At 39.5% G+C, this 27634-nt stretch overlaps 2 protein-coding genes across 4 annotated transcripts in view; one reads left to right on the top strand and one right to left on the bottom strand.

Moving 5' to 3' along the window:
- TTC29 (tetratricopeptide repeat domain 29) overlaps positions 1 to 16033 on the bottom strand; it is a 380444-nt gene extending 364411 nt beyond the window's left edge. Inside the window, exons 1-2 of one of the 2 annotated variants that reach the window (XM_051790953.1) lie at positions 15377 to 16033; positions 11141 to 11204 (exon numbers count right to left, since the gene is read on the bottom strand). The gene's annotated coding sequence lies outside the window, so the exon portion shown is untranslated. The remainder of the gene's footprint in view (positions 1 to 11140; positions 11205 to 15376) is intronic. The other variant, XM_051790955.1, reaches the window with a different exon arrangement.
- Positions 16034 to 16183: 150 nt separating this feature from the next.
- On the top strand, positions 16184 to 26677 carry TMEM184C (transmembrane protein 184C). Of its 2 annotated transcripts, XM_051790966.1 has the most exons (10): positions 16184 to 16484; positions 18213 to 18343; positions 18441 to 18477; positions 19554 to 19759; positions 20536 to 20610; positions 21357 to 21450; positions 22690 to 22802; positions 23509 to 23608; positions 24281 to 24452; positions 24883 to 26677. In XM_051790966.1, exons 1-10 carry the CDS (start codon positions 16368 to 16370, stop codon positions 25173 to 25175), a joined length of 1338 nt encoding a protein of 445 aa, XP_051646926.1. In that variant the 5' UTR covers positions 16184 to 16367; the 3' UTR covers positions 25176 to 26677. The 2 variants fall into 2 exon arrangements, with proteins under 2 accessions (XP_051646926.1, XP_051646927.1); XM_051790967.1 differs by lacking the exon at positions 16184 to 16484 and having other exon boundaries at positions 18235 to 18343; positions 18409 to 18477.
- Positions 26678 to 27634: the final 957 nt, after the last annotated feature.

Raw genomic sequence — 27634 nt, 5'->3', positions numbered from 1 at the left:
TAAACTTATGTTTGATTGCTTCCACTACTTCCAATGCCAGTGTTATCCAGGTGTAAAGTTGGTCTAAGCTATTACTCCCCTATACCAAAAGTTCCAGTGTGAACATTGAATTGTCCATGCAGTTCCTGAAGAGAAAGTGATTAAAATGTAACAGTTTTAGGGCAGGCAATTATAGGAAACAGTGTAAAATTAATGGGGGAAAATGCAATTAAATATTGGTATTGAAATGAGTTTTCCATCTTCAAGAGAAGCTTTCTATGAATTTTCCACAACTTTTCTCTCAAAGCCTCTTCTGAATCACAATCAATAAAAAGATGAATGCTTAGGACTCACATCAAGGAACCAAAAGGTGTTATGCAGTCCTTACACTAAACTAATAAACAACATTTTAAACTTTTAGATATACATAGTATAGAGGTCTTTGGTGTCCAATTTGCAATGGATTAGTTTCAGAACTGTCAAACTACAGATATAAACAGAAATAGCCAAAGTAATTTTAATCTAGATTCAGTATTTGTAATCTCAGTACACAGACAGAAAGTTCAGCCTAGACAGCCCAAACTTTGCTCAGCAGCACAGCAAACAATATGATATACAACCACATTTAATGGTTACAGGTACCCAAATGAATTTATTTAGAACTAGATCAAGCACAGCTTTGGTAGTCATGATTTTTGTTATGAATTTTATGGAAGAAACAGAGATCCAGAAAACAAAATCTCTTCTGGACTCCAATTACAAAATTTCTCCTTAAAGAGGAAGCTAACTAGCTTTTTATCCCAAAATTGCATGTTTACAAGAAAAAGAAAGAAAACCCAAACCTAAAATATTTGTTTCTATCTGTGGAGTTGAAAGGGTGCTGCATAAGAAACTCTACCAATATAAAGATTGACCAATATAAAGACTGCCTAGAAAAAGCCCTTTCAAGTCAAACTTGAAGTGTATTAACAGAGTAATGTGTGGAATTTATCAGTGTGGGAGTTTACAGCTCTTGCTGTATTGTTCATAATGCCAGCATAGATAGAGAATTTATGTTTTAGGACAATCAGCCTGACACCTTTCAAAAGTATTACTTTAAAAAAACCCAAAAGGATTTAGAAAATGATGGATTTACTATAAACAAGACAGTAAATCAATTTAATTTTATAATAAATTCATTGAACAGATTAAACCCTAAAAAGATAAATACAGACAGAAGATAAATGGTATCAATTTGTAAAAAAGGAAAGGGATTCATCTAAAGAAGATAATCAGAAACTACTCTCTAATGGGAAGATGGAATCATGGAAACAGACCTCCAAGTGACTGTGATCACCAAGTAAGTGATGTGCCTGCACTTGAAATATGGCACCAAGAAAGTGAAATGCAGTTTGGGATTAATACATAAAGACATTAAGTGTCAGAAGATATGGATTTAATATGTGACTGTGGTGTGATTGTATGTGAAATACTTGCACTCAGACTGCACAATTGTGATTTGAAACATTCAGTTTTGGTAGCACATAGTTTAGGCAGTGAACAAGCCTGTTTCTTGAGAGGTCCTTTAAAAGCAAATGTAGTTTTTTTAAAAAATGGTACAGGAAAAATTAACACTATAAAAATAGATTAGAACTCTCCATGTAAAATTAAGACACTTCTGTCCAGCACAAGACTCACCTCTGTTTGGTATATGTATGAGCAGTCCTTCTTTGTGTTAATGATCAAAAGGATCTAAAAACCTAAAGCAGTTTTCCTGAGTCAGACCTTCCTGTCACCCATGGTGACCAACAGCAGACACCCAGGGAAGGGTGGAAGGACAGGATAAGCATACAATAGCACTGCATTGGTAGACTGCCTAAGCCTTGACCAAACTGAGGTGAGAATTGGTACATTTTGGGTAAATGATAGGTATTCCTCCATGAATTTATCTTTTTGAGCTTACGGAATCCTTTAATCCATAGCATCTTGAGGAATGAATATAGGGATTTAACTTACATTGTGTGAGGTTATGCTATGAACTTGCCATTTGATCATTTCCTTCAATATCACCTGGTTCTTGCATTAAGAGACAGCAAACAATTGCTGTTCATTACGTTGCTACTCATGAGTTTATAGATTCAAATGTCTTTTCCAGGCTGACTAGTCTGCTAACTCATATGTTGTATGAAAGCTGTTTCCTAACATTGATCATCTTTTGCCCTTTTGTCTGTGCTATTTTCAAGATGGAAGAGGTTTTTTGCTGTAACTCCTTTTAAAACTTCTGTATTTGGGGTTCTTAAACTCAGATAATACTCAGAGTAATAGGCCTTTCACAGTGCAAGACCAGGTTGGGTGGACCCCTGAGTAAACTGGTCTACTGGGGGGCATCTCTGCCCATGGCAGAGGGGTTGGAACTAGATGATCTTCAAGGTCTCTTCCCACCCAAACCATTCTATGATTCTATATATGTACTGAGCACATGTGTACCCTGTTCACACCTGCCTCTGTAAGTTCCCAATTGCACACAGTCTCATAAATTAAATTATTCTGGACCTTGCATCTGTCTCTCAAATACCAAAGATATTTCTCCTTGCTTACTTCAATTTATGAGGTGTAAATGTGTTAGGAGTGACTGGTTTCTGAATACTGCAAAATCACAGAAATGTACATTTCTGAAGCTGATTATATATTTTTTCTTAAACTATATCTGTAACCGTAGCTGAATAAATTTTCCTTTAAGCTTTCCAAAAGGATACAGCTCAGGGATGACAAAGCATGGAAGACTTTGTCTACAAAATGTATTATTGAAGAATCATGGAAGTAAATAAAAATACAGTTTTGCAAGGGAAGTATATAATTTGGAAGACAATTATGTTCTCTTTACTCTAGCAAAGCTCACAGCAGATGGAACTAACTGCTGTTTTACATACTGAACTGTATTCTTGGAAATCAGTGGAAGCTTTGCCTGAGTAAGCAGGGTAAGGACGAGATACTTAAGAGACGAGCTGATGTCTTCTTTCAGGTATTGTCTGAGTGCCTTTCAGAACTGTATTAACCATTTGACTCAAAATTTTGTTCTAAATTATGTGAAAGCAGCTCCCACACAAATCCACAGATTGGCTCACATGCACCTGGGAATGCTGGCTCAGAACACAGGACCAAGCTTGTGACAATGACCCCCTGATGTAGAAATGCTCCATGTGTATTGATATATGAACACTCTACAAATTAACTGAAACAATCAAGTTCAGGGTTGCTGCCCCACAACTGGAATAGCAGCTGTACCACTGACGGGGAGTCTGAGATGACTAATGTGGATCTTTTTGCTGTAGTTCTCTATTCCCCATCTCCTACGGCCTTCCTCCAAAATACATCAGAGGAAATTTGGTAATGCTTTAGCTTTGAACTACTTCAAGCACACACAGAACAAACAAATGCCTATCTGGAACATGAAATGAGCTAACCCCAAACACCAGGTAGCACAGGAGTTAGAGGCAAGTGTAGGAGAGAAAAAGCAATTATACAGAAAAGCTTCATTTTCAATGGCAGTGATATTCTTGTTTCTAATAGAAAATTAGATGATGTTAAATTTTGGCAAGGTCCAGCAGTGGATAATAGTCCAGAAAAATGCTACAGACTTGCTTGGATTCACTTCCTCTACTCATGGTAACTAAGAGCTGAACTTGGCCCACGATGTCCCCCGTACATTTCTTCTCCTGAGTACTGTGTTCTAAACACTTCATAGTTAGAAATATTTTCATATGGTTGTCAGTAAATGTAAGTATGCCTTAATGTCTGGCAAAAAAAAAAGAAAGTATACCTGCATTAGGATAAGCACATTTGATTTATAAAACAATATTAGGAATCATATTGCTGGTAAGAGAAAAGCAAAATGCTAAACCAGTGTAAGACACAGAACCAAATTTCTTGCATTTTTAAGAACTCCAAGGAAAAGTTTTGCTGGGTTCATTCAGAGGCTAGTTTCTATACTGTACACATTTTGGAATCCTGTAGTGAAATCTCTCTTTGGGAATTGCACTACTCTTCTGTCCAGCACTCAAAGTTTATTAAAGTTTTGTGGGAAAAAAGCTGTTTGGCAGCATCCCAGTCCATAAGGGTCTGAGAATGATGTGCCAGAAAGACTCGGGAGGCCTAAAAAGCCACTTTAAAATATGGAAAAGCTTTTTTTTTTTTTTTTTCCAGGGGCCCAGTTCAGGGGGTTTCAGTCTGTTTCATGAATTTTTCTAGGCTGCAGTACAAAAAAAAAAAAAAAGCCTTTAATATTATCATGTTTAAACAAAAATGCTGCTTTAGAAGGCAAAGTTTTGGTTTTATAGTTTTTCATGATTATTGAAAAGCTGGTTTTTTTGCACTAATAGTTAATAGCTATCTGTATGCAGAAATGCAGAAATTTATTTAGTGTGAAAAGTATCTTCCAGTCACATTACTGTTTACATGTTGGAAGGGTTTAAAGTCCATTTCATCTCCAACTCTTCATGTTTCTTTATACCAACATTTCTCAAAAAGTGAAAACTTTGTCTGTACAATTTTGTGCCACACTGACTGCCTAGGCATATACCCAAGCTGTTACAAATGTGTTAGCTAAACATATCCTCACAAGGATAAAAGCAAAAACATGCACGTATTCTGGAAAGAAAAGCATATTTATTTTTATTTTTCTCCTTTTTAGTTGTCTTTTTAGTCAATTAACAGACCATATTTCAGAGAATTTGAGTTTAAATCACTATAAAATTCCTTTTAAATTAATCTGTTTTAAAGTATTGCGACAGATGTTGACTTGGTAGGAATAGCAGCTTTGACAAATCCCAGCAGAAATGCATTAGTTTTAGGTATAATGGGTACTATACAGGAAACTTCTCCAAAAAATCTTCTTCCACTTATACTTAGAGCCTAATTTTAATATAATTAACATCACAAGGATTTTTTTCTTTGACTTCTGAAGAAGAAGATCAGGCTCAGACTATGCTTCTTATCTGTTCATTTTAAGGACTGATGACAAACATGGAGAGAAACAGAAAGGAAGCAAGAGAGAAAGGGAGGAAGATCCTGTTTGTTTAGTTGTATCTGGCAGATCCCTATTGCTGGACCTGGGAGAGATCTAGAAAAAGACAAAGCACTGCACTCCCAAGTACCACACCATCTGATTTTCATTTTCCTGGCCTGCATAATTGAATCCAGAGTTTAGAATCTTCATACAGTGCATGAAGAAAGGCTTTTGCATTTGGTGCCCCCACAAAAGTCATCATGTTGTATAAGGAGCAGACTAATCAAGCAGGCACTCACTGAAGAGCACTTTACCCTAGGCTCTAGTCCCTGCTCCTACAACTATTTTGGTACTTATCCAGGACTAAGTATTTCTCTATTTTCTGTAAAATTTCACAACAGTTCCTCTTTCTCACCAATGTGCCACAACTGCAAGACTTAAGTGCTGACAGTGAACAGTGAGTATCTTCTTCGGAAAAGGGAATTGAGGATGGGAGAATCTTTCCCACATTCTAAGAAGTCTTCTGCCTGCTGACTAAAGCATGGTCCAGAGGAGGGGTGGAATCCTTTCAGACAGACAAGGGAATTGAACCTGGACCTCATCCATATTTCTGTCTGTACTAAGCCCTGAGCTACAGTCTGAAGGGAAACAGAGTTTTCCGCTGTGGGGCCAGCTGTTGCATTTTCAGAGCTCACCTACTGGATTGAACTCTCCAGGGAGACATGTGAGGGAATGTTTCACTTCTGGACACCTACTGGGCATTAGTCTGAGTTAATTACAAGACTGTTTAGTCCTATTAAGGCTTAAGTACCTTTGAGAGCACGAATGAGCACTGCTGGAGTATTTTATGCACCTCATAATAAAAAATGCCTGAGCTTCCAGTCAACCTTATGTACCTCCAGGGTTTTATGGCAGATGTGTAAACATTTTTAGGACTGCAATTTTGACCCAGGGCATCTAAATTCCACCTGATTTGAGCATCAGCTATGTCCTTTTCTGGGTCTCATCCCAGATTAGAATCCATGGCTCAGAAATAATCATAATATCTGCATAATGCTGATTTTCAGAACAATTTATAAATATTAAGTAATTAATCTTCATATTGCCCCTGGGCAAATATTTCCATTTTACATACACAAAAAATTGTGATAAATTGCCACAGGCTGCAACAGAGTCAGTATCAGAATGAGAATGGAGGAATTCCTGGCTCTCAGACTAGAACTTAGCTCATGCCTCTCAGAAGAAAGGAGTAAAAATCTCACTCTTCAGAAGAAAGAGTTGTTATGTTGACACATTTTAATTGACTGAAGACTTTTTCTTTCAAAGTTGTAGATTGGGTTTTTTTTTTCAAAGTATACACAAAACTTTGCAGCATTACCTTACAATTCTGTTAGACTTAGCAACACTGATAGGTAAATAACTGAGAAAGCATGACCAAAACTTATCTTCAGTAAACCTCAGTTTTTGTCTGATTTTAGAAAGCAATGATTGGAAAGACTGTATTTAATATTATGCAAGCCTGATGCATCAGTTAGGAAATCACTCAAATTAAAGAAAAGGCTTGCTAGATCACTTAATCACTACCAGTGGCAGCATTGTCTGTACTACATAGACATTGAGGTATTTTAGGAATCTTTAACATTTTACGCTCCTGCTATGGTTTTTAAGTTGGAAAATCCGGAAGAAAAAAAACCCAAACAGTAGAATTCTTTCTCCTTTCGTTGCTGAAGGAATTCTATAAGAACTATATTCTATACAAGAACTGTTGCTGTCTTGAAAGGAGTGCCAGCTACCAACTCCTTCACATTCTGTGCTTGAACAGTTCAAACAGATCCCTCCAGAGGTTCTCTTGCACGGCTTATCAATCTACTTTCTACATACCCAACTTAAAAATATATTAGCCACTATAAAGTCACAAGTGCTGGAAAATTCTAACATATGAAATCCTTTCTAGGGTAAAGTATCAAAACCAACAAAACACATCAGTATAACTGACGTGACAAACTGCAAACTTGAACGACCATGGTTCAAATATTTACATCCTATCAATTTTCAGAACTCTACATCTTGATAAAGTACCTTGTTTTACAGCCAGTAATTCAGTGTATCAGTTTAAATCCACAAATCTTAGCTGAATGCTGTTTAATATATGTTTACATTCACAACAAGCAACACAAGTACTTTGTTATAGAACACACGTAATGTCTTTTTGTGTAAAGGTGTTGCATGTATTGCACATATGATACACACAGGAGGTCTTAGTGCAGAGATCACACCTTGCAACAATTATTTCCAGCAATAAAAGTTCTAATGTTAGATATTCAATGTACTGAATATGGTCATGGTTGTGACACTCTTTGAGTAAATTCTCCTTTCAAGTATGCCAGCTAAGGATAATTGTAAGATAGGAAAAGTTGCCTATCATTCAACCACTGCATGCCTTTCCTTACAAACCCCTATATTTTGTACTTCTTCTCTGAGATCTCCAAATGAGAATACCCCGGGGGTTATGTTTACATCACACTTGAGAATTTTGAAACTTCAGTCTCCACAAACCACGGCTCCAATTTTAGGCCGACAGCGCATCCTAGTGGGTACTCACACAATTCCACGTTTGGATTACACACCCCCCAATCACAGCTGCATAAATACTCTCCTGATATCCTTCAGTGCATGCACTTTTCTTCTTTCCTTATATGGAACAACTAAGAATGAGGTTGGGAATTTGGAAGTACGTGCCAATTAATAAAACTGAGATAATTCAGGGACACAGAATAATTTAAAATTGGTTCCATACATCTTTAAAGTAAAAATGTGCTTATGGATATGTATAATTTTAGCTGCTTTTAGGCAGAACATACAATGAATGGTAGTGTAGTTTGTCCTTTTGTTTTCATTTGCTAATAGGAAAAAGCAAATTCAGTTTCATCTGGGCAGCTTTACCTGAGAAATATGAGCAAAGGGCTATACACATTATTAAGTACTTAGTTAATAAAACTACACATTTAGTCATCAAAAATGCATCTATTATAGCATTTTAATGTGGGGTTTTGTCAGTCAAGTATGCAGCACAATCAGAGAGCTGTCTGTTGAAGCAGACAGAAATCAAGAGAAAATGGAAATAAAATGCTGCTTAACCATGTTACAGTTTGTAAGAGCCCCATTTAGAGATTTTTAAATGACTTCTTATGTGAAAGATTGTGAAATACGGGATATCCACATACTTTGAGATATTTTCTCCCAGGCAAGTTCACAATTTTGCATAGTTGCAAGATTTTTCAGCATCTTTCTCACTCTCTGATATAGTCATATTTATAACTTATATCTTCTCTGTAGGAAATATCAGGTAACATGTATATCTCTTAAAGGAGCAGACCTGTGAATGGAATGTTGTATCCTTGACAGGCTCTACAGGCTGAATTGTTGGTGAAAGGGGGTCTGGAAGGGATATCACAGAATCAAAGAAGCACAGAATATGCAGAATCAGAAGGGACCCACAAGGATCATCGAGTTCAACCCTTAGCCTGCACAGGACCATCCCCAAGAGTCACACCACGTGCATGAGAGTATTGTCCAAATGCTTCTTAAACTCTGTCAATCTTGGTGCCGTGACCACTTCCCTGGGGAGCCTGTTCCAGTGTCCAACCACCCTCTGGGTGAAGAACCTTTTCCTGATACCCAATCTAAACCTTCCCTGACAAAATTTCAGGCCATTCCCTCAGGTCCTGTCCCTGGTCACCACAGAGCAGAGATCAGTGTCTGCCTCTCCTCTCCCTCCCAAGGAAGTTGTAACTGCAGTGAGGTCTCCCCTCAGTCTCATATTCTCCAGGCTGAACAGACCAAGTGACCTTAGCCCTATGAGGAGTGCCTAAGAACTCTGGGATTATCTGGTTTGAAAGAAAAGGAGGCTGAGGGGTGACCTCCTTGCTCTCTACAGCTTCCTGAGGAGAGGAAGTAGAGAGGGAGGTGCTGAGCTCTTCTCCCTGGTATCCACTGATAGGACATGTGGGAATGGTTCAAAGCTGCATCAGAGGAGGTTTAGACTAGATATCAGGAAGCATTTCTTTACTGAGAGAGTAGTGAAACACTGGAACAGGGCTCCTAGTGAGTTGCCCCAAGTCTGTCACTGTTTTAGAGGTATCTGGATAATGCCCATAATAACATACTTTAAGTTTTGGTCAGCCCTGAAGTCATCAGGGAGTTAATTGTAGGTCCCTTCCAAGTGAAATAATCCATTCTATTCTATTCCATTTTCCTGCTGAATATCAGCCTCCTGCTGTGGCAGTAATAATCAGAAGGAAGCACACTTTTACAGCAGAACCTGATATCGAGAAGGAGGGAAAGTAGTGATAATGGACTTGACCCTTCCATGTTGTTCTTCCCTCATACTTGGGTTCACATATTTCTTTCCCCTTCTCGAATTACTTTCAGTTATTCTAGGGTAATTTTTTTTGCCTAATGTATTTTTGATATTTTGTTCATGGTCAAACTGTTTATAATCATTATATTAGGGAAACACATTTTCTGCTACTAATATATGAGTTTTCCAAAGGCTCAAAAATCAGAACTCAGTTAAAAAGGATCCCCATTTCTTAGTTTAGCTTCATGGTCTTCTGCTGCTTGACTCAATATGTTACTGGCAGTGTGCTAACGTCTCAATTTGGCTGAGATGAAAACTTGCCCAGAAATAGTCCCTGTGCCCCATCTACAGGCGAATCCATCACTCACTGTAATGCTGAGGAACACATGCAGGTCTCTCATATTCTCTCCTAAGAAGGGGAGTAAAAGAAGAGAGAGGCTCCAGCAGTCTCACCTTTGTTAACAAGCCCAGATGGGTACATACACCGTGTTTTAAAGCTGTAGCCGCAAGGCAAGAGATAACAGAGAGGGTTTTTTATCAGTTCCCAACCATTTTCTAAATGAGCATTGACAGTGGCTGTAACAGCAAATACCTAAACAATGGTACTGCCTGCTTCTTTACCAGGTCAGATCATCTTCTGGAATAACTTACCAGAGTTCAGGAATCCTTGTCGTAAACAAAACAGTAACATAAGGAGTTGTCAGTAAAAATCTGTTACCTGCTCAACAGAAAGGCACATAACTTCTCAGTAGAAAAGATGCTCTTCAGGTAATGCTTTTTTATGTAAATAAATAAATAAATATATTTTTATGCTTAATGAAAAAATCTGTAGTTGGAAGAGACCTCTTGTCATGGCCCACATGACAGTTTTCTTTCTTCACAGCTGATGGGATATGGGAGTGATTTTTTTATATATTTGTCAGAATTGAAAAATTTTGTTGTAGAGAAGGTGTTGAGCAGCATCTTTTCCACCATATTATTCTGACATCGATTTTATTCCTAGGAATGCCATAACTGGAGGTTTGAAGGGACTTATGAAGTCATGTTGTCCAAACCCTCCTGCTCAAGCAGGGCTGCATCGAGTCAGTTGTCCAGGACCACGTTCACTTAGGTCCTGAGTATCTCCAAGGATGGAAACTCCAGTCTCTCCAGGGAACCTGTTCCAATGCTCAGTCTGACATTAAATAAGTGCTTCCTTAACAAATCATGCCAGACATTCCTCCTGTTTGCATAAAACATCTCAAAACTCTGTGAATTTTGATTTGCCCTTCACCTGGAGCATGGATTTTTAGCAGAGAGCTGTATTGTCTCAGTTAAAACTGAATCTAGGTGTTGTTTGTTCTTTACTGCAAGTGGTTTCTGATAAAATGTTGGGAAGGTTTTTATACTACAGAATTCTATGGGGAAATCCTTCCTTTGAGAGCCAAGTGGCAGGAAGACTTCAGAATAATCTTGCAGAGTTTCCAAACACTTGGCACACATTCTTTCCATTCTTTCATGTGAATTATAGATGTGCCCATCTGAGGAGCTGTTTATGAGGGTTATTTACACTTGATTATTTCATGTTCACTACCTCCTTTTATACAGACCCTGTTACGTTGCTAAATATATTTTGAGGCATCACACATAAAATAAATGAATAAAACTCGTTGTCAAGCAAAGATGGATGCCCATTAATTCCCTTCACTGCAAGAGGAGCTCACATTTTAAAGTGCCAACCAGCCCAGTGATGGGAGGCAGCTAACAAGTCCCCAGCAAGCTAACATGGGAAAATCTCAGTAACCATAAAAACAAAGAAACCACACCAGAAAAGTTACCATCCAAACTGCTGGTCACAGATGCTTCTGGATCCAAAAAACAGCCTTTCCCTTCAATGATCATCTGCAAAAGAACCAAGGAAGTAATCAGAATGTGGTGGCAGCATTCCCATAGCAAAGGTCAATGTCAGAACTGATGACAGCGCTCTGACAGAAAATTGATGATGGACAGGCAAAAAGAAACTAAATTGAGATTTTAACTCTCATTAAGTTTTAATAAAATGAAATAAAAACACACTAGAAAGGTTGCTGGAGCAACCCCAGAGTGAAGTGTGAACTAATCAGCTGTGTGCTGTTGGATGTGCATCCCAAAGAGCTGATAGTAATGCCACCATAAGGTGAGGGGAAATCTGTGATTTTCACTATATGAGAATTTGAATTTAATCCTTGCTGTCCACTTCACAGTGAAATTCTGATCGGTCAAGATGGATAGCCCAGTTATCACTTAGTTATCACTTGCATAATACAAAGTAAGAACAAAAGATGAGGAAACCTATGAAACAAAATGGCATACAAATAAAAATATAATTCATGAATAATAAATACCACATAGTTTTCCAACCACAATTATAAAATACCCTATTTTCTTTGCCATTTTACTTTAGTAAATTATTTATAGGATTCCATATACTAAGGAATAATCCCAGTTTATTATCTTTTGACATAACTCTCTTTTAAATAAATCTGAAATTCATGAGAGCAGAATGTACATAATGATTGACATCAACAATAATTCACATCAGTCTTTCCAGTAGCAGAGAATGCTGCTAGTACAGCTGTTATCTCCAAGTTCTGGGAAGTAGCTTTGTTACTCTTTTCTCCAGTATTAGAAGCCTTAATAGTTAGTGAAGGTGAACTCTGTCAGTTTGGTTTTCACCAATACTTCACATGTGGCTTCTTGCTGAAAACAAGGAAGATTACGTGTGTTCTGGAGATGGAATGAGTTCCACACATGCTGATAGTTCACTGACAACCCATACAACAGTTTGGAAAACAATCCCTTTTCTTATGTGTCAGTGGTGACTTTTTCATGGCAAAATACTTGGAAAAATTATAAATTCCTGATCATGAATCTATGTGTGAGGATGAGATTTCATACAGTTGTTTCCTGTGTTACTGAAACACAACTGAGAAACAAGAATATTTGTAACTCAGCTCACAACAATGCTACATTTGAGGGTCATATTGTTATTAACTCATATTAATTTCTGTAACAAAATAGTTTTTGTTTATGAAGTTATTTTAGAAGCAGAATTGGTCCTTGACAAAGGAAGCTTGGCACAACAGAGACAGAACGTGCCCTCAGTTCTCTTAAAAGTTGAGAGTAATGAAAAAGGAGATTTCCTAACACAAGACTAGAACCTCACAAATCAGAACAGTGCTTCTTCTGACCAAACCCCAGAATCTTCCCTGGGACATGAAGTGGAAGATTTCCCAAAAGAACTTTCAACAGTGGAGATCACTGAAACCACAAACTACTTCACTGCTTAAGTGTACACAATTCCTCTTGTCACAGTTTCAGCACACTTGTGCTGATACACATTTATCATGTTTCCTTGAAATCTTCTCTAAATACAGTTACTTTAGTCTTTCCTGAAAGTCCCCATTTTTAACTTCTGATCATGCTGGTTGCTTCTCAGCAGACACAGTTTTTGGTTTTTTTTGTATTTTTAACACAATGCACAATTTTCCAGTCAGCCTTTACCAATGCTAAGTAGAATGGAATGATATTTTTTTCACCTCTCCCGTGAAAGAAACTTTTATTTACATATCCTAGTACAGTGCTGGCACTTTCCAAAGTTACCTGAGTATTACTTGCTCACATATTTTGACTTGAGTTGGTGGAAAACCTGCTTTCCCTCTAGATTGTTAAAATACCCTAGAGCCTTGGATTTATGCTAAAAAAAAAAAATCTACTTTTGTAGGAAAACTTTCTGAAAGTATTCAAAACAATATATTTAGAGAGATGCATTTTTTTCAGGATTTATATTTATTTAAAGTATGGCTTTATGTAACAAGTGCCATTGGAGTGGAGTACTCAATTTAATAACTTTATTACCTTTCTTGCATAGATTCAGGCTAGTGTATCAATCCCCTAGAGCATCATAGAAAATCAAAGACAGCAGGGTTGAAAAGATTTATTAGGTTTTCTAGTCCAAAGTTATTCTAATGAAATATTATTTAAAAACAATCTACAGTGGCTGGCCAGCGAGTTGCTTGTGGTAAGCAGCATCAAGAAAATGAGGCTCTTTCCTTCAGGAGGGAAGAGGTGAGCACTAGTTCAGCTGTTTAGCCTTTACCAGTCTTCACACAGCTTAAAGGAGGTTTTGGAGGTTGGGGCTTTGACTCTCAACTCAGATTTGGCTGAAATTGTCCAAAAGATTCGAGTTCACTAGAGGAGGAGGCCAGGCCGGTAACCAAGTGACACAATTGTGTTAAGCTTTGCTTTCTAAGAAATCTAACTACAAAGAGACCAGCTTGTTCTGGCAAAGGTGCCTCCTTTGGAGCCCAAGGCAAGCACACAAACCACTGGTAGACAGAAAAAGACTGAATAAGCTCAAAACAATGATTTTCAGTTTGTGAAGTGTTGAAGTTCTCCCCAAGGATTTTTTAGGGCAGTCAGTGGTGAAGAATGCCTGAGAGTCACAGAGTCACAGAATCAATTGGGTTGGAAAAGGTCTCTGAGATTGTCGAGTCCAACCTTTGACCCAACACCACCATGTCAACCAGACCATGGCACTAAGTGCCACATCCAGTCTTTTCTTAAACACCTCCAGGGACAGTGACTCCACCACCTTGCTAAGCAGCCCATTGCAGTGCTGGCCAACCAAGAAATTCCTCCTGATGTCCAACCTGAACCTCCCCTGGTGTGGCTTGAGGTACATCCTCTTGTCCTGTCATTAGTTACCTGGGAGAAGAGACTGACGCCCACTTGGCTACAACCTCCCCTCAGGTAGTTGTAAAGAGTGATAAGGTCATCCCTGAACCTCCTTTTCTCCAGGCTAAACAACCCCAGCTCCCTCAGCTCTTCCTCATAGGACTTACTCTCTAGACCCTTCACCAGCTCTATTGCCTTTGAGTCATATAAACAATGCAAGAACTTGCATCAAAAACATCACTAAGAACCAGCTCTCAGCTGCATATTCTCAGGGAAGTAAAACAAAAAAAAGAAACCCAAACTGAAAAACCAAACCAGTGCTTGAACCAAAGTATGGTGAAATCAAAAAAAAAAATTAAAAAATCCTGAACTTTAAAAAAATATTGTATTTGTTCAGTAACGGTGTAAAATGTTGTTTGTCATTTTGGAGATATTAATTATGGATATGTTACCATCATATGTGTTTGTGCCTGTTTGAAAAAAGTATTTATATGTATGTACTGTATATGCATGTACTTTTTATTATTCAATATGACTGAGCTTGTTAGCTTCTAATTGGCCTGTTTCTTGTATCATCTTGCCAAGAATAGGTCACATACAAAGAACAAAGGTGAATAGAATAGCCATCTTAGTATTGACTTGGTAATACAATATAGAAATGTAGTATCTCAGCTCAAAACAGTTTGGGAAGAACTGTTCTTTAGTGCCAGTATCAGTGAATAAGATTCTGTTCACACACTTGCCATAACCTCTAGCAAATCACTTACCCCTTCTGAACTTCTGTTTTTGATGTAACACAGGGATGATCTTTCAGTTCCCTTAAAATGTTTCTTACCCTTAAACTTTAATGTTGAATTTATAGCTAATTCACTGACTGGTAGAAAATGGTAGAAATGGCAATTGGGGTATCAGACTTTTAACTTAAGGTGGTCAGGGCTGCTGAGATTCAGACTCCTGAACACTTCCAAGAGGAGCTCCTGCCTCATCCTGTGGAGTACTGGATGCCACATCAGTGCAGCATGTGAAGGGAAAAGGTCTCACAAACAGGAATCTGGCCTCATACTACCGATTATCTGGGATAAGCAGCCTGACAAGTTCTGGGGGTTTGGAATTTTCTGAGTGGGAAACTTCCTTTAACCGTGCATACATCCAATGAAAACGTGTTTCCAGTCAGTCCCACAATACAGAGACAGCAACTATTCAATAAACCGCGTAGCTTTACTGTTTGAATAGTACACCACGGCACCACTGGTAACTTCATGGTGGGAAGCGAGGGGAGGGGTGGGGGGAGGGAAAAAACCCCCAAACCCTCAGGAATTTATCACTAGAGAGAAAAACGAGACCCTATTCCTTACTACCTCTTACTCCATGGGGTTTCTTCCAGTACACACGACTCAGTCAGGCCTTTGACTAAAATCTGCATTTGCCTCCTTCCAAAGAGCAGCAGTCCCTTGAATATTTGGCAAGACTATACCACCTGCGGTCCTAATTTAGCCCCGCATCCGAGGTCCTGGGTTTTCCCAAGTGACCTCTGCGGAGTTAAGTGGCGATTTAGCAGCTTTTACACAGCGTGGGTGGTGGCGGCTGGGAGGGAGGGGGGCAGTCCAACAAATCCTTGAAGTTTAACACGTATTTTCCATTATTCGTCCCACAAATCCTCGAAGTTTAACACGTGTTTTTGCACTGCTCGTATGCCCGCTGGATTCTCCACGTCACAACCCGCTCCCGGGCGCTGTGAGGCGTCTCCCCTCCAGGGGATCGCTCACCCTGGGCTGCCCTCAGGGGAGGCGTTGGAGGCAGGGGCTTTGCTCAGCTGTGCGGTTAGACCGGTTGCCTTTGCCTTTCCCGCTATTCCCGCCACTCCCACGCGCTCCCTTGACACGCACTTCCCAATCTCCAACCGCGGAAACACCTCTCCCTCCCCCCGCGGAACAGACCATTGCGGCGGGGCAGGGCGCGGGGCGGGGAGGTGGAAGAGACCAACCCTTCCGCGGGGGGGGGGTGACATGGCCGCGCCGATCCCCCTCCGCCGTGCCCTGGTGGGCGGGGCAGCGGTGATGGGCAGGGCCGACGACCAATGGGCGCGGCCGGCGGGTTGGGGCGGGGCAGCCGGAAGCGGTGCCGGGCGGAAGCGCCGCGGGGGCGGGGGCGTGTGCGGGGCAGGGCAGGGAGCGCTGGGGCGGGACGGGCTAAGCCGAGCCTAAACAGTGCCTGAGCCGCACCTAAACCCAGCCGAGGCGAGGCGGCAGCGGCTGATGTGAGGCGGTGGCCTCGCCGGTGATGCGCGCCCCGCGGGCGCTGCCGGCCCGCTGAGGTGGGTGCGAGGAGCGCCCCGGCGGTGCCGCGGCCATGCCGTGCACCTGCGGGAACTGGCGGCGCTGGATCCGGCCGCTCGTGGTGCTGCTCTACATCGTGGGGCTGCTGGTGGTGGTGCCACTCTGCGTGTGGGAGCTGCAGAAGCTGGAGGTGAGGGGCGCGGCCCGGCCCGGTGCGCTCCGCTGGGGCCGCGGGAGAGACCCGGGGGGGACCCGGCGGGGAAAGGTGTTACCTCATCAGTGCCCATAACCGAAGGGAGGGTGCGGGAGGGTGGAGTCAGCCTCTTCCCAGTGGTGCCAAGCGATAGGACAAGGGGCAACAGGCAGAAACTGAGGTACAGGAAGTTCCACCTGAATATGAGGAAGAACTTCTTTACTGTGCCGATGAGCAAACACTGGAACAGATTGTCCAGAGAGGGTGTGGAGTCTCCCTCACTGGAGATATTCAAAACCCTCTGGACGCAATCCTGTGGCATGTGCTATAGGATGACCCTGCTTGAGCAGTGAGGTTGGGTCAGGTGACCCACTGTGGTCCTTTCCAACGTGACCCGCTCTGTGACCCTGTGAAAGGAAAGGCTGAAGAAGTGCCACGGTGCTGCTGGGCACTTTTGTCCTGCTGCTCAAGCCCCATCAAAGCGCAGTGGGACAGAGCAGGATTTCTTTCCTCTTGGAGTCCTGTAGTAGTTGATGTCTGAACAGTTTGAACAGGATGCTGATGCTGAAGAAATCAGCCAAGTGTCACAGAATCACAGAATGGGTCAGGTTGGAAGGGACCACAGTGGGTCACCCGGTCCAACCTTCCTGCTCAAGCAGGGTCATCCCAGAGCACATGCCACAGGATTGTGTCTAAATGGTTCTTGAATATCTCCAGTGATGCAAACTCCACAACCTCTATGGACGATCTATTCCACTCCACAGTAAAGAAGTTCTTCCTCCTGTACAGGTGGAAGTTCCTGTGCATCAGTTTCTGCCCCTTGCCTTGTGTCCTGGTGGTTGGCACCACCAAGGAGAGACTGGCTCTCTCCATAAGTTCATCCCAGAATTTATGCATTGAAACTTAGCAGTAATAGTGGCATTCATAAAGGTGATTCTGTCTGATCAGGGAGAATTGAGTAGAGCGTCTCTACTGATAGAGAAAAACTCTTTTCTCACGCAACAGTGATGTATGAATTGCACACTCATGTGATACAACTGCTTCTCTAACAGGAAATAAAATTTTAACTTTAAAATATATGTATTGTTCAATGTGATACAGGCCTGTGCCACTGGAGGTAAGCTTTTTTTGCGGTATAATTTGTGACAGTAAGATCTGTCTTGAGCATGTTTAAAATTTTTGCTTTTGAAATCCTGTTCTGATGCATAATGGATGTTTATATTAAAGTTCATACCATTAAGTCTGATACTTGTAGAGAAGAAAACTGGAAAGCAACACAAAACATGTGATGTTGATGTAGGGGATCAGAGAAGAAATTCTCAGCAAAAAAATCAGAGAATAGTCTACTATGTTTCTCAGGTTTTGGTACTTAGGGTTATTAATGTAGTTATTTTTCAGAGAGCTTTGGTTTAAAATTTCAGCCCCGTGTTTTAGCTGACATTATGTTTTTATGTATTTTGAGTTTGTTATATGAGACTAATTGATTACTTTTTGGAACTCGATTTTAAAGCTAAAAGCTCTTTAAATTCACAAGCTTTCAGAAACTTTATAATGCAGCACTGAACTGAGGCAGGTTCCAGAATTAAAGCAAAGAATCTGTTGTGGGTTTCAGTAAATTCAGTAGTGTGCGTTGGTCTGTTTTTGTAGAATGTTTTGTGTACTTGAAAATACTTTAAAGTATTAAGACTGAAACTTTGATCTTGCATTTTTCTTCTTCTTTACAAGGTTGGAATTCATACCAAGGCATGGTTTATCGCTGGGATATTTCTGCTGATGACTATACCAATATCTCTCTGGGGCATACTACAACACTTAGTCCATTATACTCAACCTGAATTACAGAAACCAATAATAAGGTAACATTTCACATTTTACCTGTGCTACAAATGTTGAATTTAATTCAGACTAAAAATACTTCTAGTAATATTGAATGTTCTTTTGTTATTGTAACAGGATTCTATGGATGGTGCCGATTTACAGTTTAGACAGTGTAAGTGTCCTCTTACTGTTAACAGCTCAATAAAATTCTGTTTGCTGTGGGAGTGAGGGAAAACAGTGTGACAGCAGAAACTATACTGCAGGGAGAGTGGTAGTCCTAGAAGCTTCTGGGCATTCCTGTTTATGGAGTACATCAGAAACATAGTTCTAGGGATAATATATTCTTCCTGTGGAGCTTCAGGGGTTGCTTTTGCTAACCCTTCTTAACCCTGTCCTGGAGTATCCTTTATGACAGATGTTGAAAGGGGTATGACAAGAGCCTGCTTTTGATCCTTCCATCTTAACAGCAGAACTGGAAACTTGACTAATCCAAGTACTGACTCAAATTCAATGCCTTACCTTTCTTTCCCAAGTTAGGCTTACAACTAAAATTATTTCCTGAGTTGTGTTTAGTGCTAAAATTATTCCTCTTTGCTTCAGGGGGCAAAGGATGAGGTCCTTTGAACAGTGCAAAAGCAGTGTGACACCCAGAAATTGAAAGCTCTGACAGCTGATCCTTAATCACAGTTTTGCTAAAAAATATCCCTCTTCTGTCAGAAATTATGGTTTAGAGAGTTGGCTACCACTTCAAGGCTAATCTGTTCTTTCTTCTGTATTTTGTGAACATGTCAGAGCAAACATTTACAACATCAGATACCAAAGGAAATCAACTTTATGGACTAAAACTTCTCAAACCCACCTTGACAATGAATATGTGAATTTCAGGAAACAGTTTTATCTTGTCTCCACCTAACAGGAAGAGGTTATGTGTAGTTACTCACACAGTTGGTTACTTCTGAGTGAAAGACTGAATTGTCTTATCAAAGGTACAAAGCATCTCTTGTGCCCTGCTTTGAGCCGCTTCCAGTTGAAGGGGCAGAGGTGCAGTTTGGAGTTCTTGTGTGTATGTTTACAGAATGTTACTTTCTAGCTGTAGCATTGGTTTCTTAGTAGCCAATGCTTCAAGCCCTGTCTAATTAGTGCCTGCTGTCTCATGAGGTATTGCTCGCTGAACTACCCAGCCAGTGTTGTCATTGGAATCGCTCGTCTTTCTTGCACGTAACCTCTTGTGTACCTCTCTTCTTGCAGTGGATAGCTTTGAAATACCCCAACATTGCAATATATGTGGATACATGTCGAGAATGCTATGAAGCTTATGTCATCTATAATTTTATGGTTTTTCTTTCAAATTATCTAACCAACCGGTACCCAAACCTCGTATTAATAATAGAAGCGAAAGATCAGCAGAGACATCTGCCCCCTCTGTGCTGCTGTCCCTCCTGGGCTATGGGAGAGTGAGTATATTGATGGCGTCTTATAGCTTTAGGCTGGGTAGTCAGATACAAAGATTTTGGTTTGATATTTAGCAGCATAACTGTTGTTGCTTGACAAGAGTCAGTTTATGGTTTGTAAGCACCACGGACCTCTGCTGAAAGTGGTTGTGAACACATTTGTCATCTGTAAATTGTTACATCCTGTGAATTGCACTTGGTTACTAACATTCATTGGCTCAAATGATGCTGAAGGAAACTTTCTCATTTTTGGAAAATATTGGGAAAAGGTCTCTTTGACCTTTGAATTTGCTTCTTTTGCTATCATATTTGCCAAAAACCTCACGTGGAACTGCGTGTAGGCCAGATAGCCTGTTGCTTTTACTTCCACAGGTGAGGGAAGAAAGGCTTTATGCATCTAAACTATTTCTGCATGCTTAAACTGGTAAAATCTCTCAAGAGGTTTTGATAAAATGCTGAAGACTAAACTATGAATCTAAGTCATTCTTAAGCATCTTCAAATATGGCAAAAATTGCATTATCTTTGTGTAGCCCCGACAGAAACTTTTCATGGCTAAAATAAGTGAATCATTGAGTATTTCCTGTTATGTGCCTGTAAAAGTTCAGGTCTTTTGTGTATTTTGTGTATACACACTGTGTAGCATCTGAAGTCCTGGAAGCAGAAGTTGAGATTATCATAAAATAAAAATTTACTTTAGTGAATCTACTGAGAACAGGAAACTTCCATAAGTGAATTGTATTTAAATCCTTGTACAATGAATTTTGTGTTTTTCTTGCAGAGTTTTATTATTTAGATGTAAACTGGGTGTTTTGCAGTACACTGTTGTCAGACCATTTACTACTATTATTGCTTTGTAAGTATGCTCATGAATAATTAATATTGATCTTCAGGATGTAATTTTGAGTTACACTGGAAAGAATTTTCATGCCCTTTTTATTGGATCAAGGCAGTTTGAAAGCAGACTCGTGTTACATACTAAATGGGTCCCGACAATTTGATCCAACTTATGATTTCTTTATGGCTTCTCTATAGCAAATTACTATTTACAGAATTGAAATAATAAATACTTAATGCCTGCTGCTGAAATCTGTGGGAGAGAATGTGAAGTACTGTTAGGGTGGGAAAGACAGTTTTATGATCTTTTAATTTTTAGATGATTTTTCCTTCCTCCCTTCTCTCATTGCCTTCAAAAACTGGGTGTTTTTAAAGACAAGTTTCACGTGAATTTTAAAATTTTATTAAAGTTTGCATGTGACAAGGTTGACTGTGAGCCTTCATACATATCATGTAGACTGTGGTTTTAAAGGAATAGTAGGCAGCTCTGCATGCTGATGCAGACAGCTTAATTTCATGAACTTTGTGTTGCTGCTAGTTCTGTGGGACTGTGGAAAAAGTTGCTACTCACAATGAATATCCATATAAATATTTATATTATATATGATATATATATGCTGTTGGAAACTAATGCTTGTGCAGGCCCCCAGTGCCCATATTTGAGTACCAAAAGAGGTCTTGGATTCTAAGGGTTGTAATGAATATGTAGCACTCCAAGAACATGATCTGTTACCACATAGTGATTAACTCAAAAAATTCTTTCAGGATTTGTGAACTAGTGGGAGTGTATGATGAAGGAAACTTCAGCTTCAACAATGCTTGGACTTACTTGGTTATACTTAACAACATGTCACAGCTAGTGAGTATCAAGAATACATCTTTCTGCTCTTTTAAGTCATCTTATTAGTATTGTGTGAACTTTTTATGTGAACTATTGACAGTAATTGTGTTAATGTCTGGTAATTCTTATGGGTAGAATATTTTCCACTGTAAGTCAAAATTACTATCTGTTAAGTACTATATATGAAAAACACTAGAAAAACAGATAATCTAAACATTTTTATTAGTTTTACTAGAAAGCTCCATAAAGCAATGAAGTGTCCCACCTCTCTACCCCATGTCATTTGATGGGTGAGGTGGTTATGGCCCGGGTATTAGAGCTGCAGAAGAGATGACTTCCCTTGCCCCTGCAGCTTCCTCTCAGCACACATACAAAGAATCAACAGTGACCATGTTAAACATTCTGTGTTACAAAGCTGATGATAAAGACATTAGCAGGAAAAAATGGAAACGGTGTGTGCAGTGCAAAGATTCTGGCCTGCCTAACATGTTTTCTTGTTGGGTCAGCTGCCAGATGATGTCAGGGTAAGATGTCAGCCCCTAAAATGGAAAGTTTCATTTTAGAGGTCACGGATTGCTTTTACATCTCTTGACAACAGCAGCAGGAATCAGAACAGCACAACAACTGGGATCACTTGGAAACTGTGTCCTCCCCCCACTGCCACCCCTGTGTTTGATGGGGGACTGGTATGGAAGGAGGTGGGACAACAATCCCAGCAGCAGCATGTACCTCTGTGTGTCTTGGTTGACATGATTCCTTATAGAAACTTACTATTAAGAGAGCAGGAGAATGTGTGTAAAAAGGGGAGTTCAATTCCTTAGGTTTGGCTATGCATTAGTTCAGATTTGCAGTGAAGGTTGCATTCATTGCCCAGTCTCATAAAGAGGCAACATTATTATTAAATAGGTGTTATTAACAGAAATCTGAAAGAACATATGCTTTTTATGCCATTTTCCCTAGAGATGAGCTTGGCACTGAAAAGATTTCATGGCACCTTCCTATGCTTTGTAGAGTGTGTAGATAGGTGACCTCAGTCTCTGCCAATACCATGCATTTCAGAAATACAATGTCAGGCAAACAAAAGAGTGCTTTAAAACACTAAGGCAAAGATTACATAAATCCAAAGCCTCTTTTTTAAAAATAGATAGCTTTTAAAGTTTGTATCATACTGTGATACATTTTTTAACTGAAGACAACAACCCCTCACAAAATAAACAAGGATTTGAAAGCTTTCCTTCATTTTCTTTTCCTTGTCAGTTTGCTATGTATTGTCTGGTGCTGTTTTATAAAGTACTACGTGAGGAACTGAACCCTATCCAACCTGTTGGAAAGTTCCTTTGTGTGAAGATGGTAGTTTTTGTTTCCTTCTGGTAAGTGAATTATTTACTCATTACTTCTTGCTCTTAAGGTGAATCATAAAAGAGCTAAAAAGGCTGGACTTATTACTGGAGTTAGAGGCCTTAAAAAAATCTACCCATAATCTTAGTGAAATGCAGTGAAGGGAAAAGGGAACCAGTATGTTGGACAGAGCAGTCTTGTTCACTTAAGATTATTTTTTAGACTTGCTGTTTTGTAAGGTGATTCTCAAGAACATAACTTATTTTAGAATCTCCACTTGCAGTTATTTCAAAACTAATTTTTTTCTTTTTTTTTACTTTTTAAAGTAAAAAAATTACTTTTTCAAAGTAAGTTACTGAAAGTTAACTACAAATTGCTGTCTAAGCATTGCTCACACTTATCTGCTGCTGAGTGAGTGTATTTGACTACCTGACCTTTACTCTGTGGGCTGCAGCAATACCATGAAAGAGAAGCAACTTGTTCTAATGACTGACTGGAGCAACCAAGTTGTTTTCTCTGTTGATTCTGCTGGTCTTCAGGGTCATGGATGAATGACCTCTCTTTTTAAGTCTGTTTCTTCCTCTTAAAATCTAAATATATAAACAGTAAGTTTTTTATAAGATTCTTCCTATGTACACATATGAACAGGCCTTGTTTACCAGATTTGCTTGCAGATTTTTTTGGCACTACTGTTACAATAATAATAATAATAATAATAATAATAAATAATCTTTATAGGCAGGCTGTCCTCATTGCATTGTTGGTGAAAGTTGGTGTTATTTCTGAGAAACACACCTGGGAATGGCAGAGTGTGGAAGCTGTGGCTACAGGCCTACAGGTAAGAGCAGTTACTTTTGGGGAGGAATGGTTATATGTAAGATAATGTAGGTGATCTCAAGCAATTATTATCATACTCACTGTAATTAACACAGGCTAGATTAGTCCTGGTTTTATTTTGAGTTGGGCTAAGTTTCAGCCAGTCACCCGAGTGAGTTTTAGCAAACTCTAACGCGTCCAACTTTAGGTTACCCAGATTTCAAGAAGTTAGGAGAAGAAGGAGAGAGAGAGGAAAAGGAGAGAGGGAGAGAGAAAGATAAAGAGTCACCACTTTGGATCCAGTGAGGTCCCAAGGTAGTGGGTCTTATCAGGTCACACCCATGTCAATGACCTTTTTATCTGCCCTGGTCTGTGTGCCAATGGCGTGGTAGCCACTTCAGGGCTGGACCAGAGGCCCTACCCCACGTATGCAGAACTTACCCTGTTTTCCCCCACCCCCCACCCCAACTTTAGTTGTTTTGAGCCAGTAATAATTTCTCCAGTCTCCTACAGCCCCTCAGGGCGCTGGTTCCTGTATGAATGTAGTACATATGGCTCTCTGAAGCCTGCCATGAATATCCTGCTTCTGGTGGAAAAGCATCCCAGGGCAATTGCAGTCTTGCAATTGCAGAAGAAACCCAGAACTATTTTTCTCCAGTTATGAGTGATTAAGTCAGTGTCTCTCTTGCTGCAGGATTTCATCATTTGTGTGGAGATGTTTCTGGCTGCTATTGCCCATCACTACAGTTTTTCCTACAAACCTTATGTTCAAGAAGCTGAAGAAGGGTCATGCTTTGACTCCTTTCTTGCCATGTGGGATATTTCTGATCTAAGGGCAGATATATCAGAACAGGTTCGAAATGTTGGTAAGTGACAGATGAGACTTGTACAATCTGTTAACAATCTATTAATCTGTTGTATATATTTCCAGCTTCATCTCTGTAGTATCTTGAGAACACTCTATTACCAAATTAGTAGCATCTGCATCTTTAGAGAATTTCATGGCTTATTTGGCACTTTGCTCTTTTCAGTACTCCTGACTGATTTAAAGTCTAGTTTTTAATTTTTCTTTTAAAAGTTTCAGATGTGTTATGTAAAGAGAGGTACTTTCTGCTTTTCTTTTGGATGGAAAGACATACTTTTATTTATTAAAACTAACAATGCCCATGTAAAACCGACACAAAACAAAGACTTATCTTCTAATTTAACATGCCTGTTTTAGAGTTGGTGTGTTCAAAGACCAGTACAGTGCTGGAAGGATTAAAAAATATTTTCATTTGGCTTCATTAATTCTAGGAAGGACTGTTTTGGGCCAGCCGAGGAAAATGTTTTTTCCTGAGGATCATGAACAAAATGAGCATACAAGTTTACTGTCTTCATCTACTCAAGACCCAATTTCTGATGCTTCTTCAATGCCATCTTCCCCCATGGGTCACTACCAGGGGTTTGGACACACTGTGACACCTCTCACAACACCGACGACAGCCCCTGCAGTCGATGGCATTTATAACCCTTCTGCCATTCAGGATGCTGAGGAATCACCTGAACTAGAGCACGATTCATCAGAGAGAGCTTTGGATAAAAGTTAAGCTCAGCTTTTCTTTGCAAATTTGCCACATGTGTCCTATTTACATGTACTATTAGTGATGAAGATTGAAAGGCTTGGAAAAGCCGCTGCGTGGATGGGAGGAGGATATGGCTGGAACTGACATCTGAATTTGGAACCTATAATGGATGTGAGGATCTGTGAGCACCCCGTGGATATAAAACACGCACACTGGAAAGGTTTCTGCATAAATGGAAGAGTCAACTCCTTAAACTGCTAAACACTTCCACATCATATCAGAATTACAGTGACTTCCATTAATTCAAAAGAAACATTTGAAAAAATACTCTGCTCTTCTAAAAATGAAATGCAAGTACTACTAGCAATGGGAAAACTACATTTCAAGAATGTAATTTAAGGAGGGCAGTAACAAAAACAGTTTGTATTAACTTTGTCCTCTTAATGATGGTTAACTTCCATACCCCAATGCTGAATGGAGTGTGAATGAAGTGGTAACTTCTGTACAGATGTCATCTTCTTCCCTTTCCTGCGTAGCTCTTTCATGAAGATAGTAACTACAGAGCATCAGTAAAGAATCTGTACAAAGAAAGCATTCCCTACAGGCCTTGCTATCAAATTCCATGCCCAGATCATAGGGTTGGCGTATCTGTTGTCCTTGTAGTTCATAGTTTGTAAGTCTTTTACATTCAGAAGAGACAGCCAGGATGGTAAGTTTTGGATTAATACCTTGACTCCTTTTTTTCCTACCCTTCCAAAATAAGAATACTGGTTCCTACCTTAAAATACATGGAGGGGGAATAAAGGATGTCAAAAAACAGAAGTAGAAAACAAAATCGATTTATTTTGGGCTGCAGTAAATTCTTTAACACTTAAGTTTTTTTTAAGCTGTTAAAGCAGGATTTCTTGGCAATGTGTCTGTAGTAATTTGTATTCTTAAATTTGTGTCTGTGTGTGATTGTGTTATGCTTCTAGTATATAATACATTTGCCTGGATTCAAATGCAATAGCTGTTTTTTCCCACCACCACCACAGAGAAGACCTTTGCCAAGGTAAAACTATGTAGCTGATCTAATACTGGAGTTACTAGCATTAGATTTCAGACCAAGGAGCAGTACACTTGTATCAAAACGTTATTTTGCAAAAACTGACAGTGTCAGACGGTTATCATTTTTGTCCCATTCATCAGATTTTTACTACTACTGCATGTTTGCAACCTGACCAAACAAACCCCAAACCAGTAGAGCACTGACCTTTCAAATGACAAGATCTTAAGTTTCTTTTTCAGCATTGTTAGCATTTACAGGATAAATGTTTAACTTCTGGCTGTCAGTAAGTTCATCTTAAGTGCTTTTTTTGCAGTACTAGTGTGATGTAAATATGGCGCCTTACTCACTAGGCTGCATATTTTATAGTTATGTACTTGCTGTATCTGAAGTTAGTGAGAAACTGAAAATCATACTTTTCAATTTGCCAAGTCATTGCCTTTGTTGTAAATAAGCAATTAAAGATTTTATTTAAACTGTTCACCTTGTATCAATTTGATTTGCTGCTACAGTAACTTAAGGGTGTGAATGACACATGGCTACAACTGTCCTCCTCAGGGAAGAAGGGGATCTTAAGTATAACTCCTACAGGAGTTTGTGCTTTCACTATTATATGGCTCATACTGAAAAGGGAGTTTTTGTTTGGGCTTGTGAAGAATGAGAATCTACTTATTTATGCTTGATTCTAGGTATCATCCATGTAACAGCTATCTTCTACAACAAAACAACTTGTAGAAGTTCACAATTTCTTGGGACTTCAGTGCCCACTGTAGCCCCCACTATAAATAATCTGATTTCCTGCATGCACACAGGTAAAAAAAGGGGCAGTGGCAGAAGTAATATCTGAAGGATCAGAGCTGCTGGAAGCTGAGTAGCTACTGTGCTCTGGCTTTTCATAACCTCACACTGAAGGGATTTGTTTTTTAATACAGCTGTTTGGTGTAAAACTTAAATAAGGTACAGAAGGGACTTTGATAGGAGAGCAGCTATTTAAGTGTCTTCTTTCAGAGTGTTTCTGGAAAGCTACTATGTTTTTTTGTTATTACTCAGTTATTCCATTGGCACAATATTCCTGCTTGCTTTTTTTTTTTTCTGGGAGAAAAGTTATTTTTTCATTGCAGTAGCTTATATGAGCATACCTTTTCATAAAAATTGCTACTGAATTTCCAAAACAAATGGAAATCTTGCAGTGACACCTACCTTGGCTTTTGAAAACTACTACCACAATATTCCACAGCATGACCTATCAGGATTATACAAAAAGTTAATTTACAAACAGTTCATCTTCCTTTTAACCATATTTATTCCTCTGTCTTATGCCCAATCTTCTCCTAAGTTTTTTAATAAGAAGTTTTAAGTATTGCTCTTGCCTTACTCAAGGAGACTAGAATATGTCTTCGATTTTTCTCTTAAGTCATTTTGCTGTCATATTAATTAC

This window comes from Manacus candei, unplaced genomic scaffold (assembly GCF_025592945.1).
Source record: "Manacus candei isolate 608988 ecotype Guabito, Panama unplaced genomic scaffold, ASM2559294v1 h1tg000028l, whole genome shotgun sequence".
Classification (NCBI taxonomy): Eukaryota; Metazoa; Chordata; class Aves; order Passeriformes; family Pipridae; genus Manacus; species Manacus candei.
The sequence above is the reverse complement of the archived record's forward strand: the minus strand, read 5'-3'. Positions and strand labels throughout refer to the sequence as shown.

Coding starts and splice junctions, on each gene's coding strand:
- TMEM184C (XM_051790966.1), top strand. CDS start 16,368: ATGCCGTGCACCTGCGGGAACTGGCGGCGCTGGATCCGGCCGCTCGTG. Junction 21,451..22,689: donor TTAACAACATGTCACAGCTA/GTGAGTATCAAG, acceptor TTTCCTTGTCAG/TTTGCTATGTATTGTCTGGT. Junction 23,609..24,280: donor CTGTGGCTACAGGCCTACAG/GTAAGAGCAGTT, acceptor CTCTTGCTGCAG/GATTTCATCATTTGTGTGGA.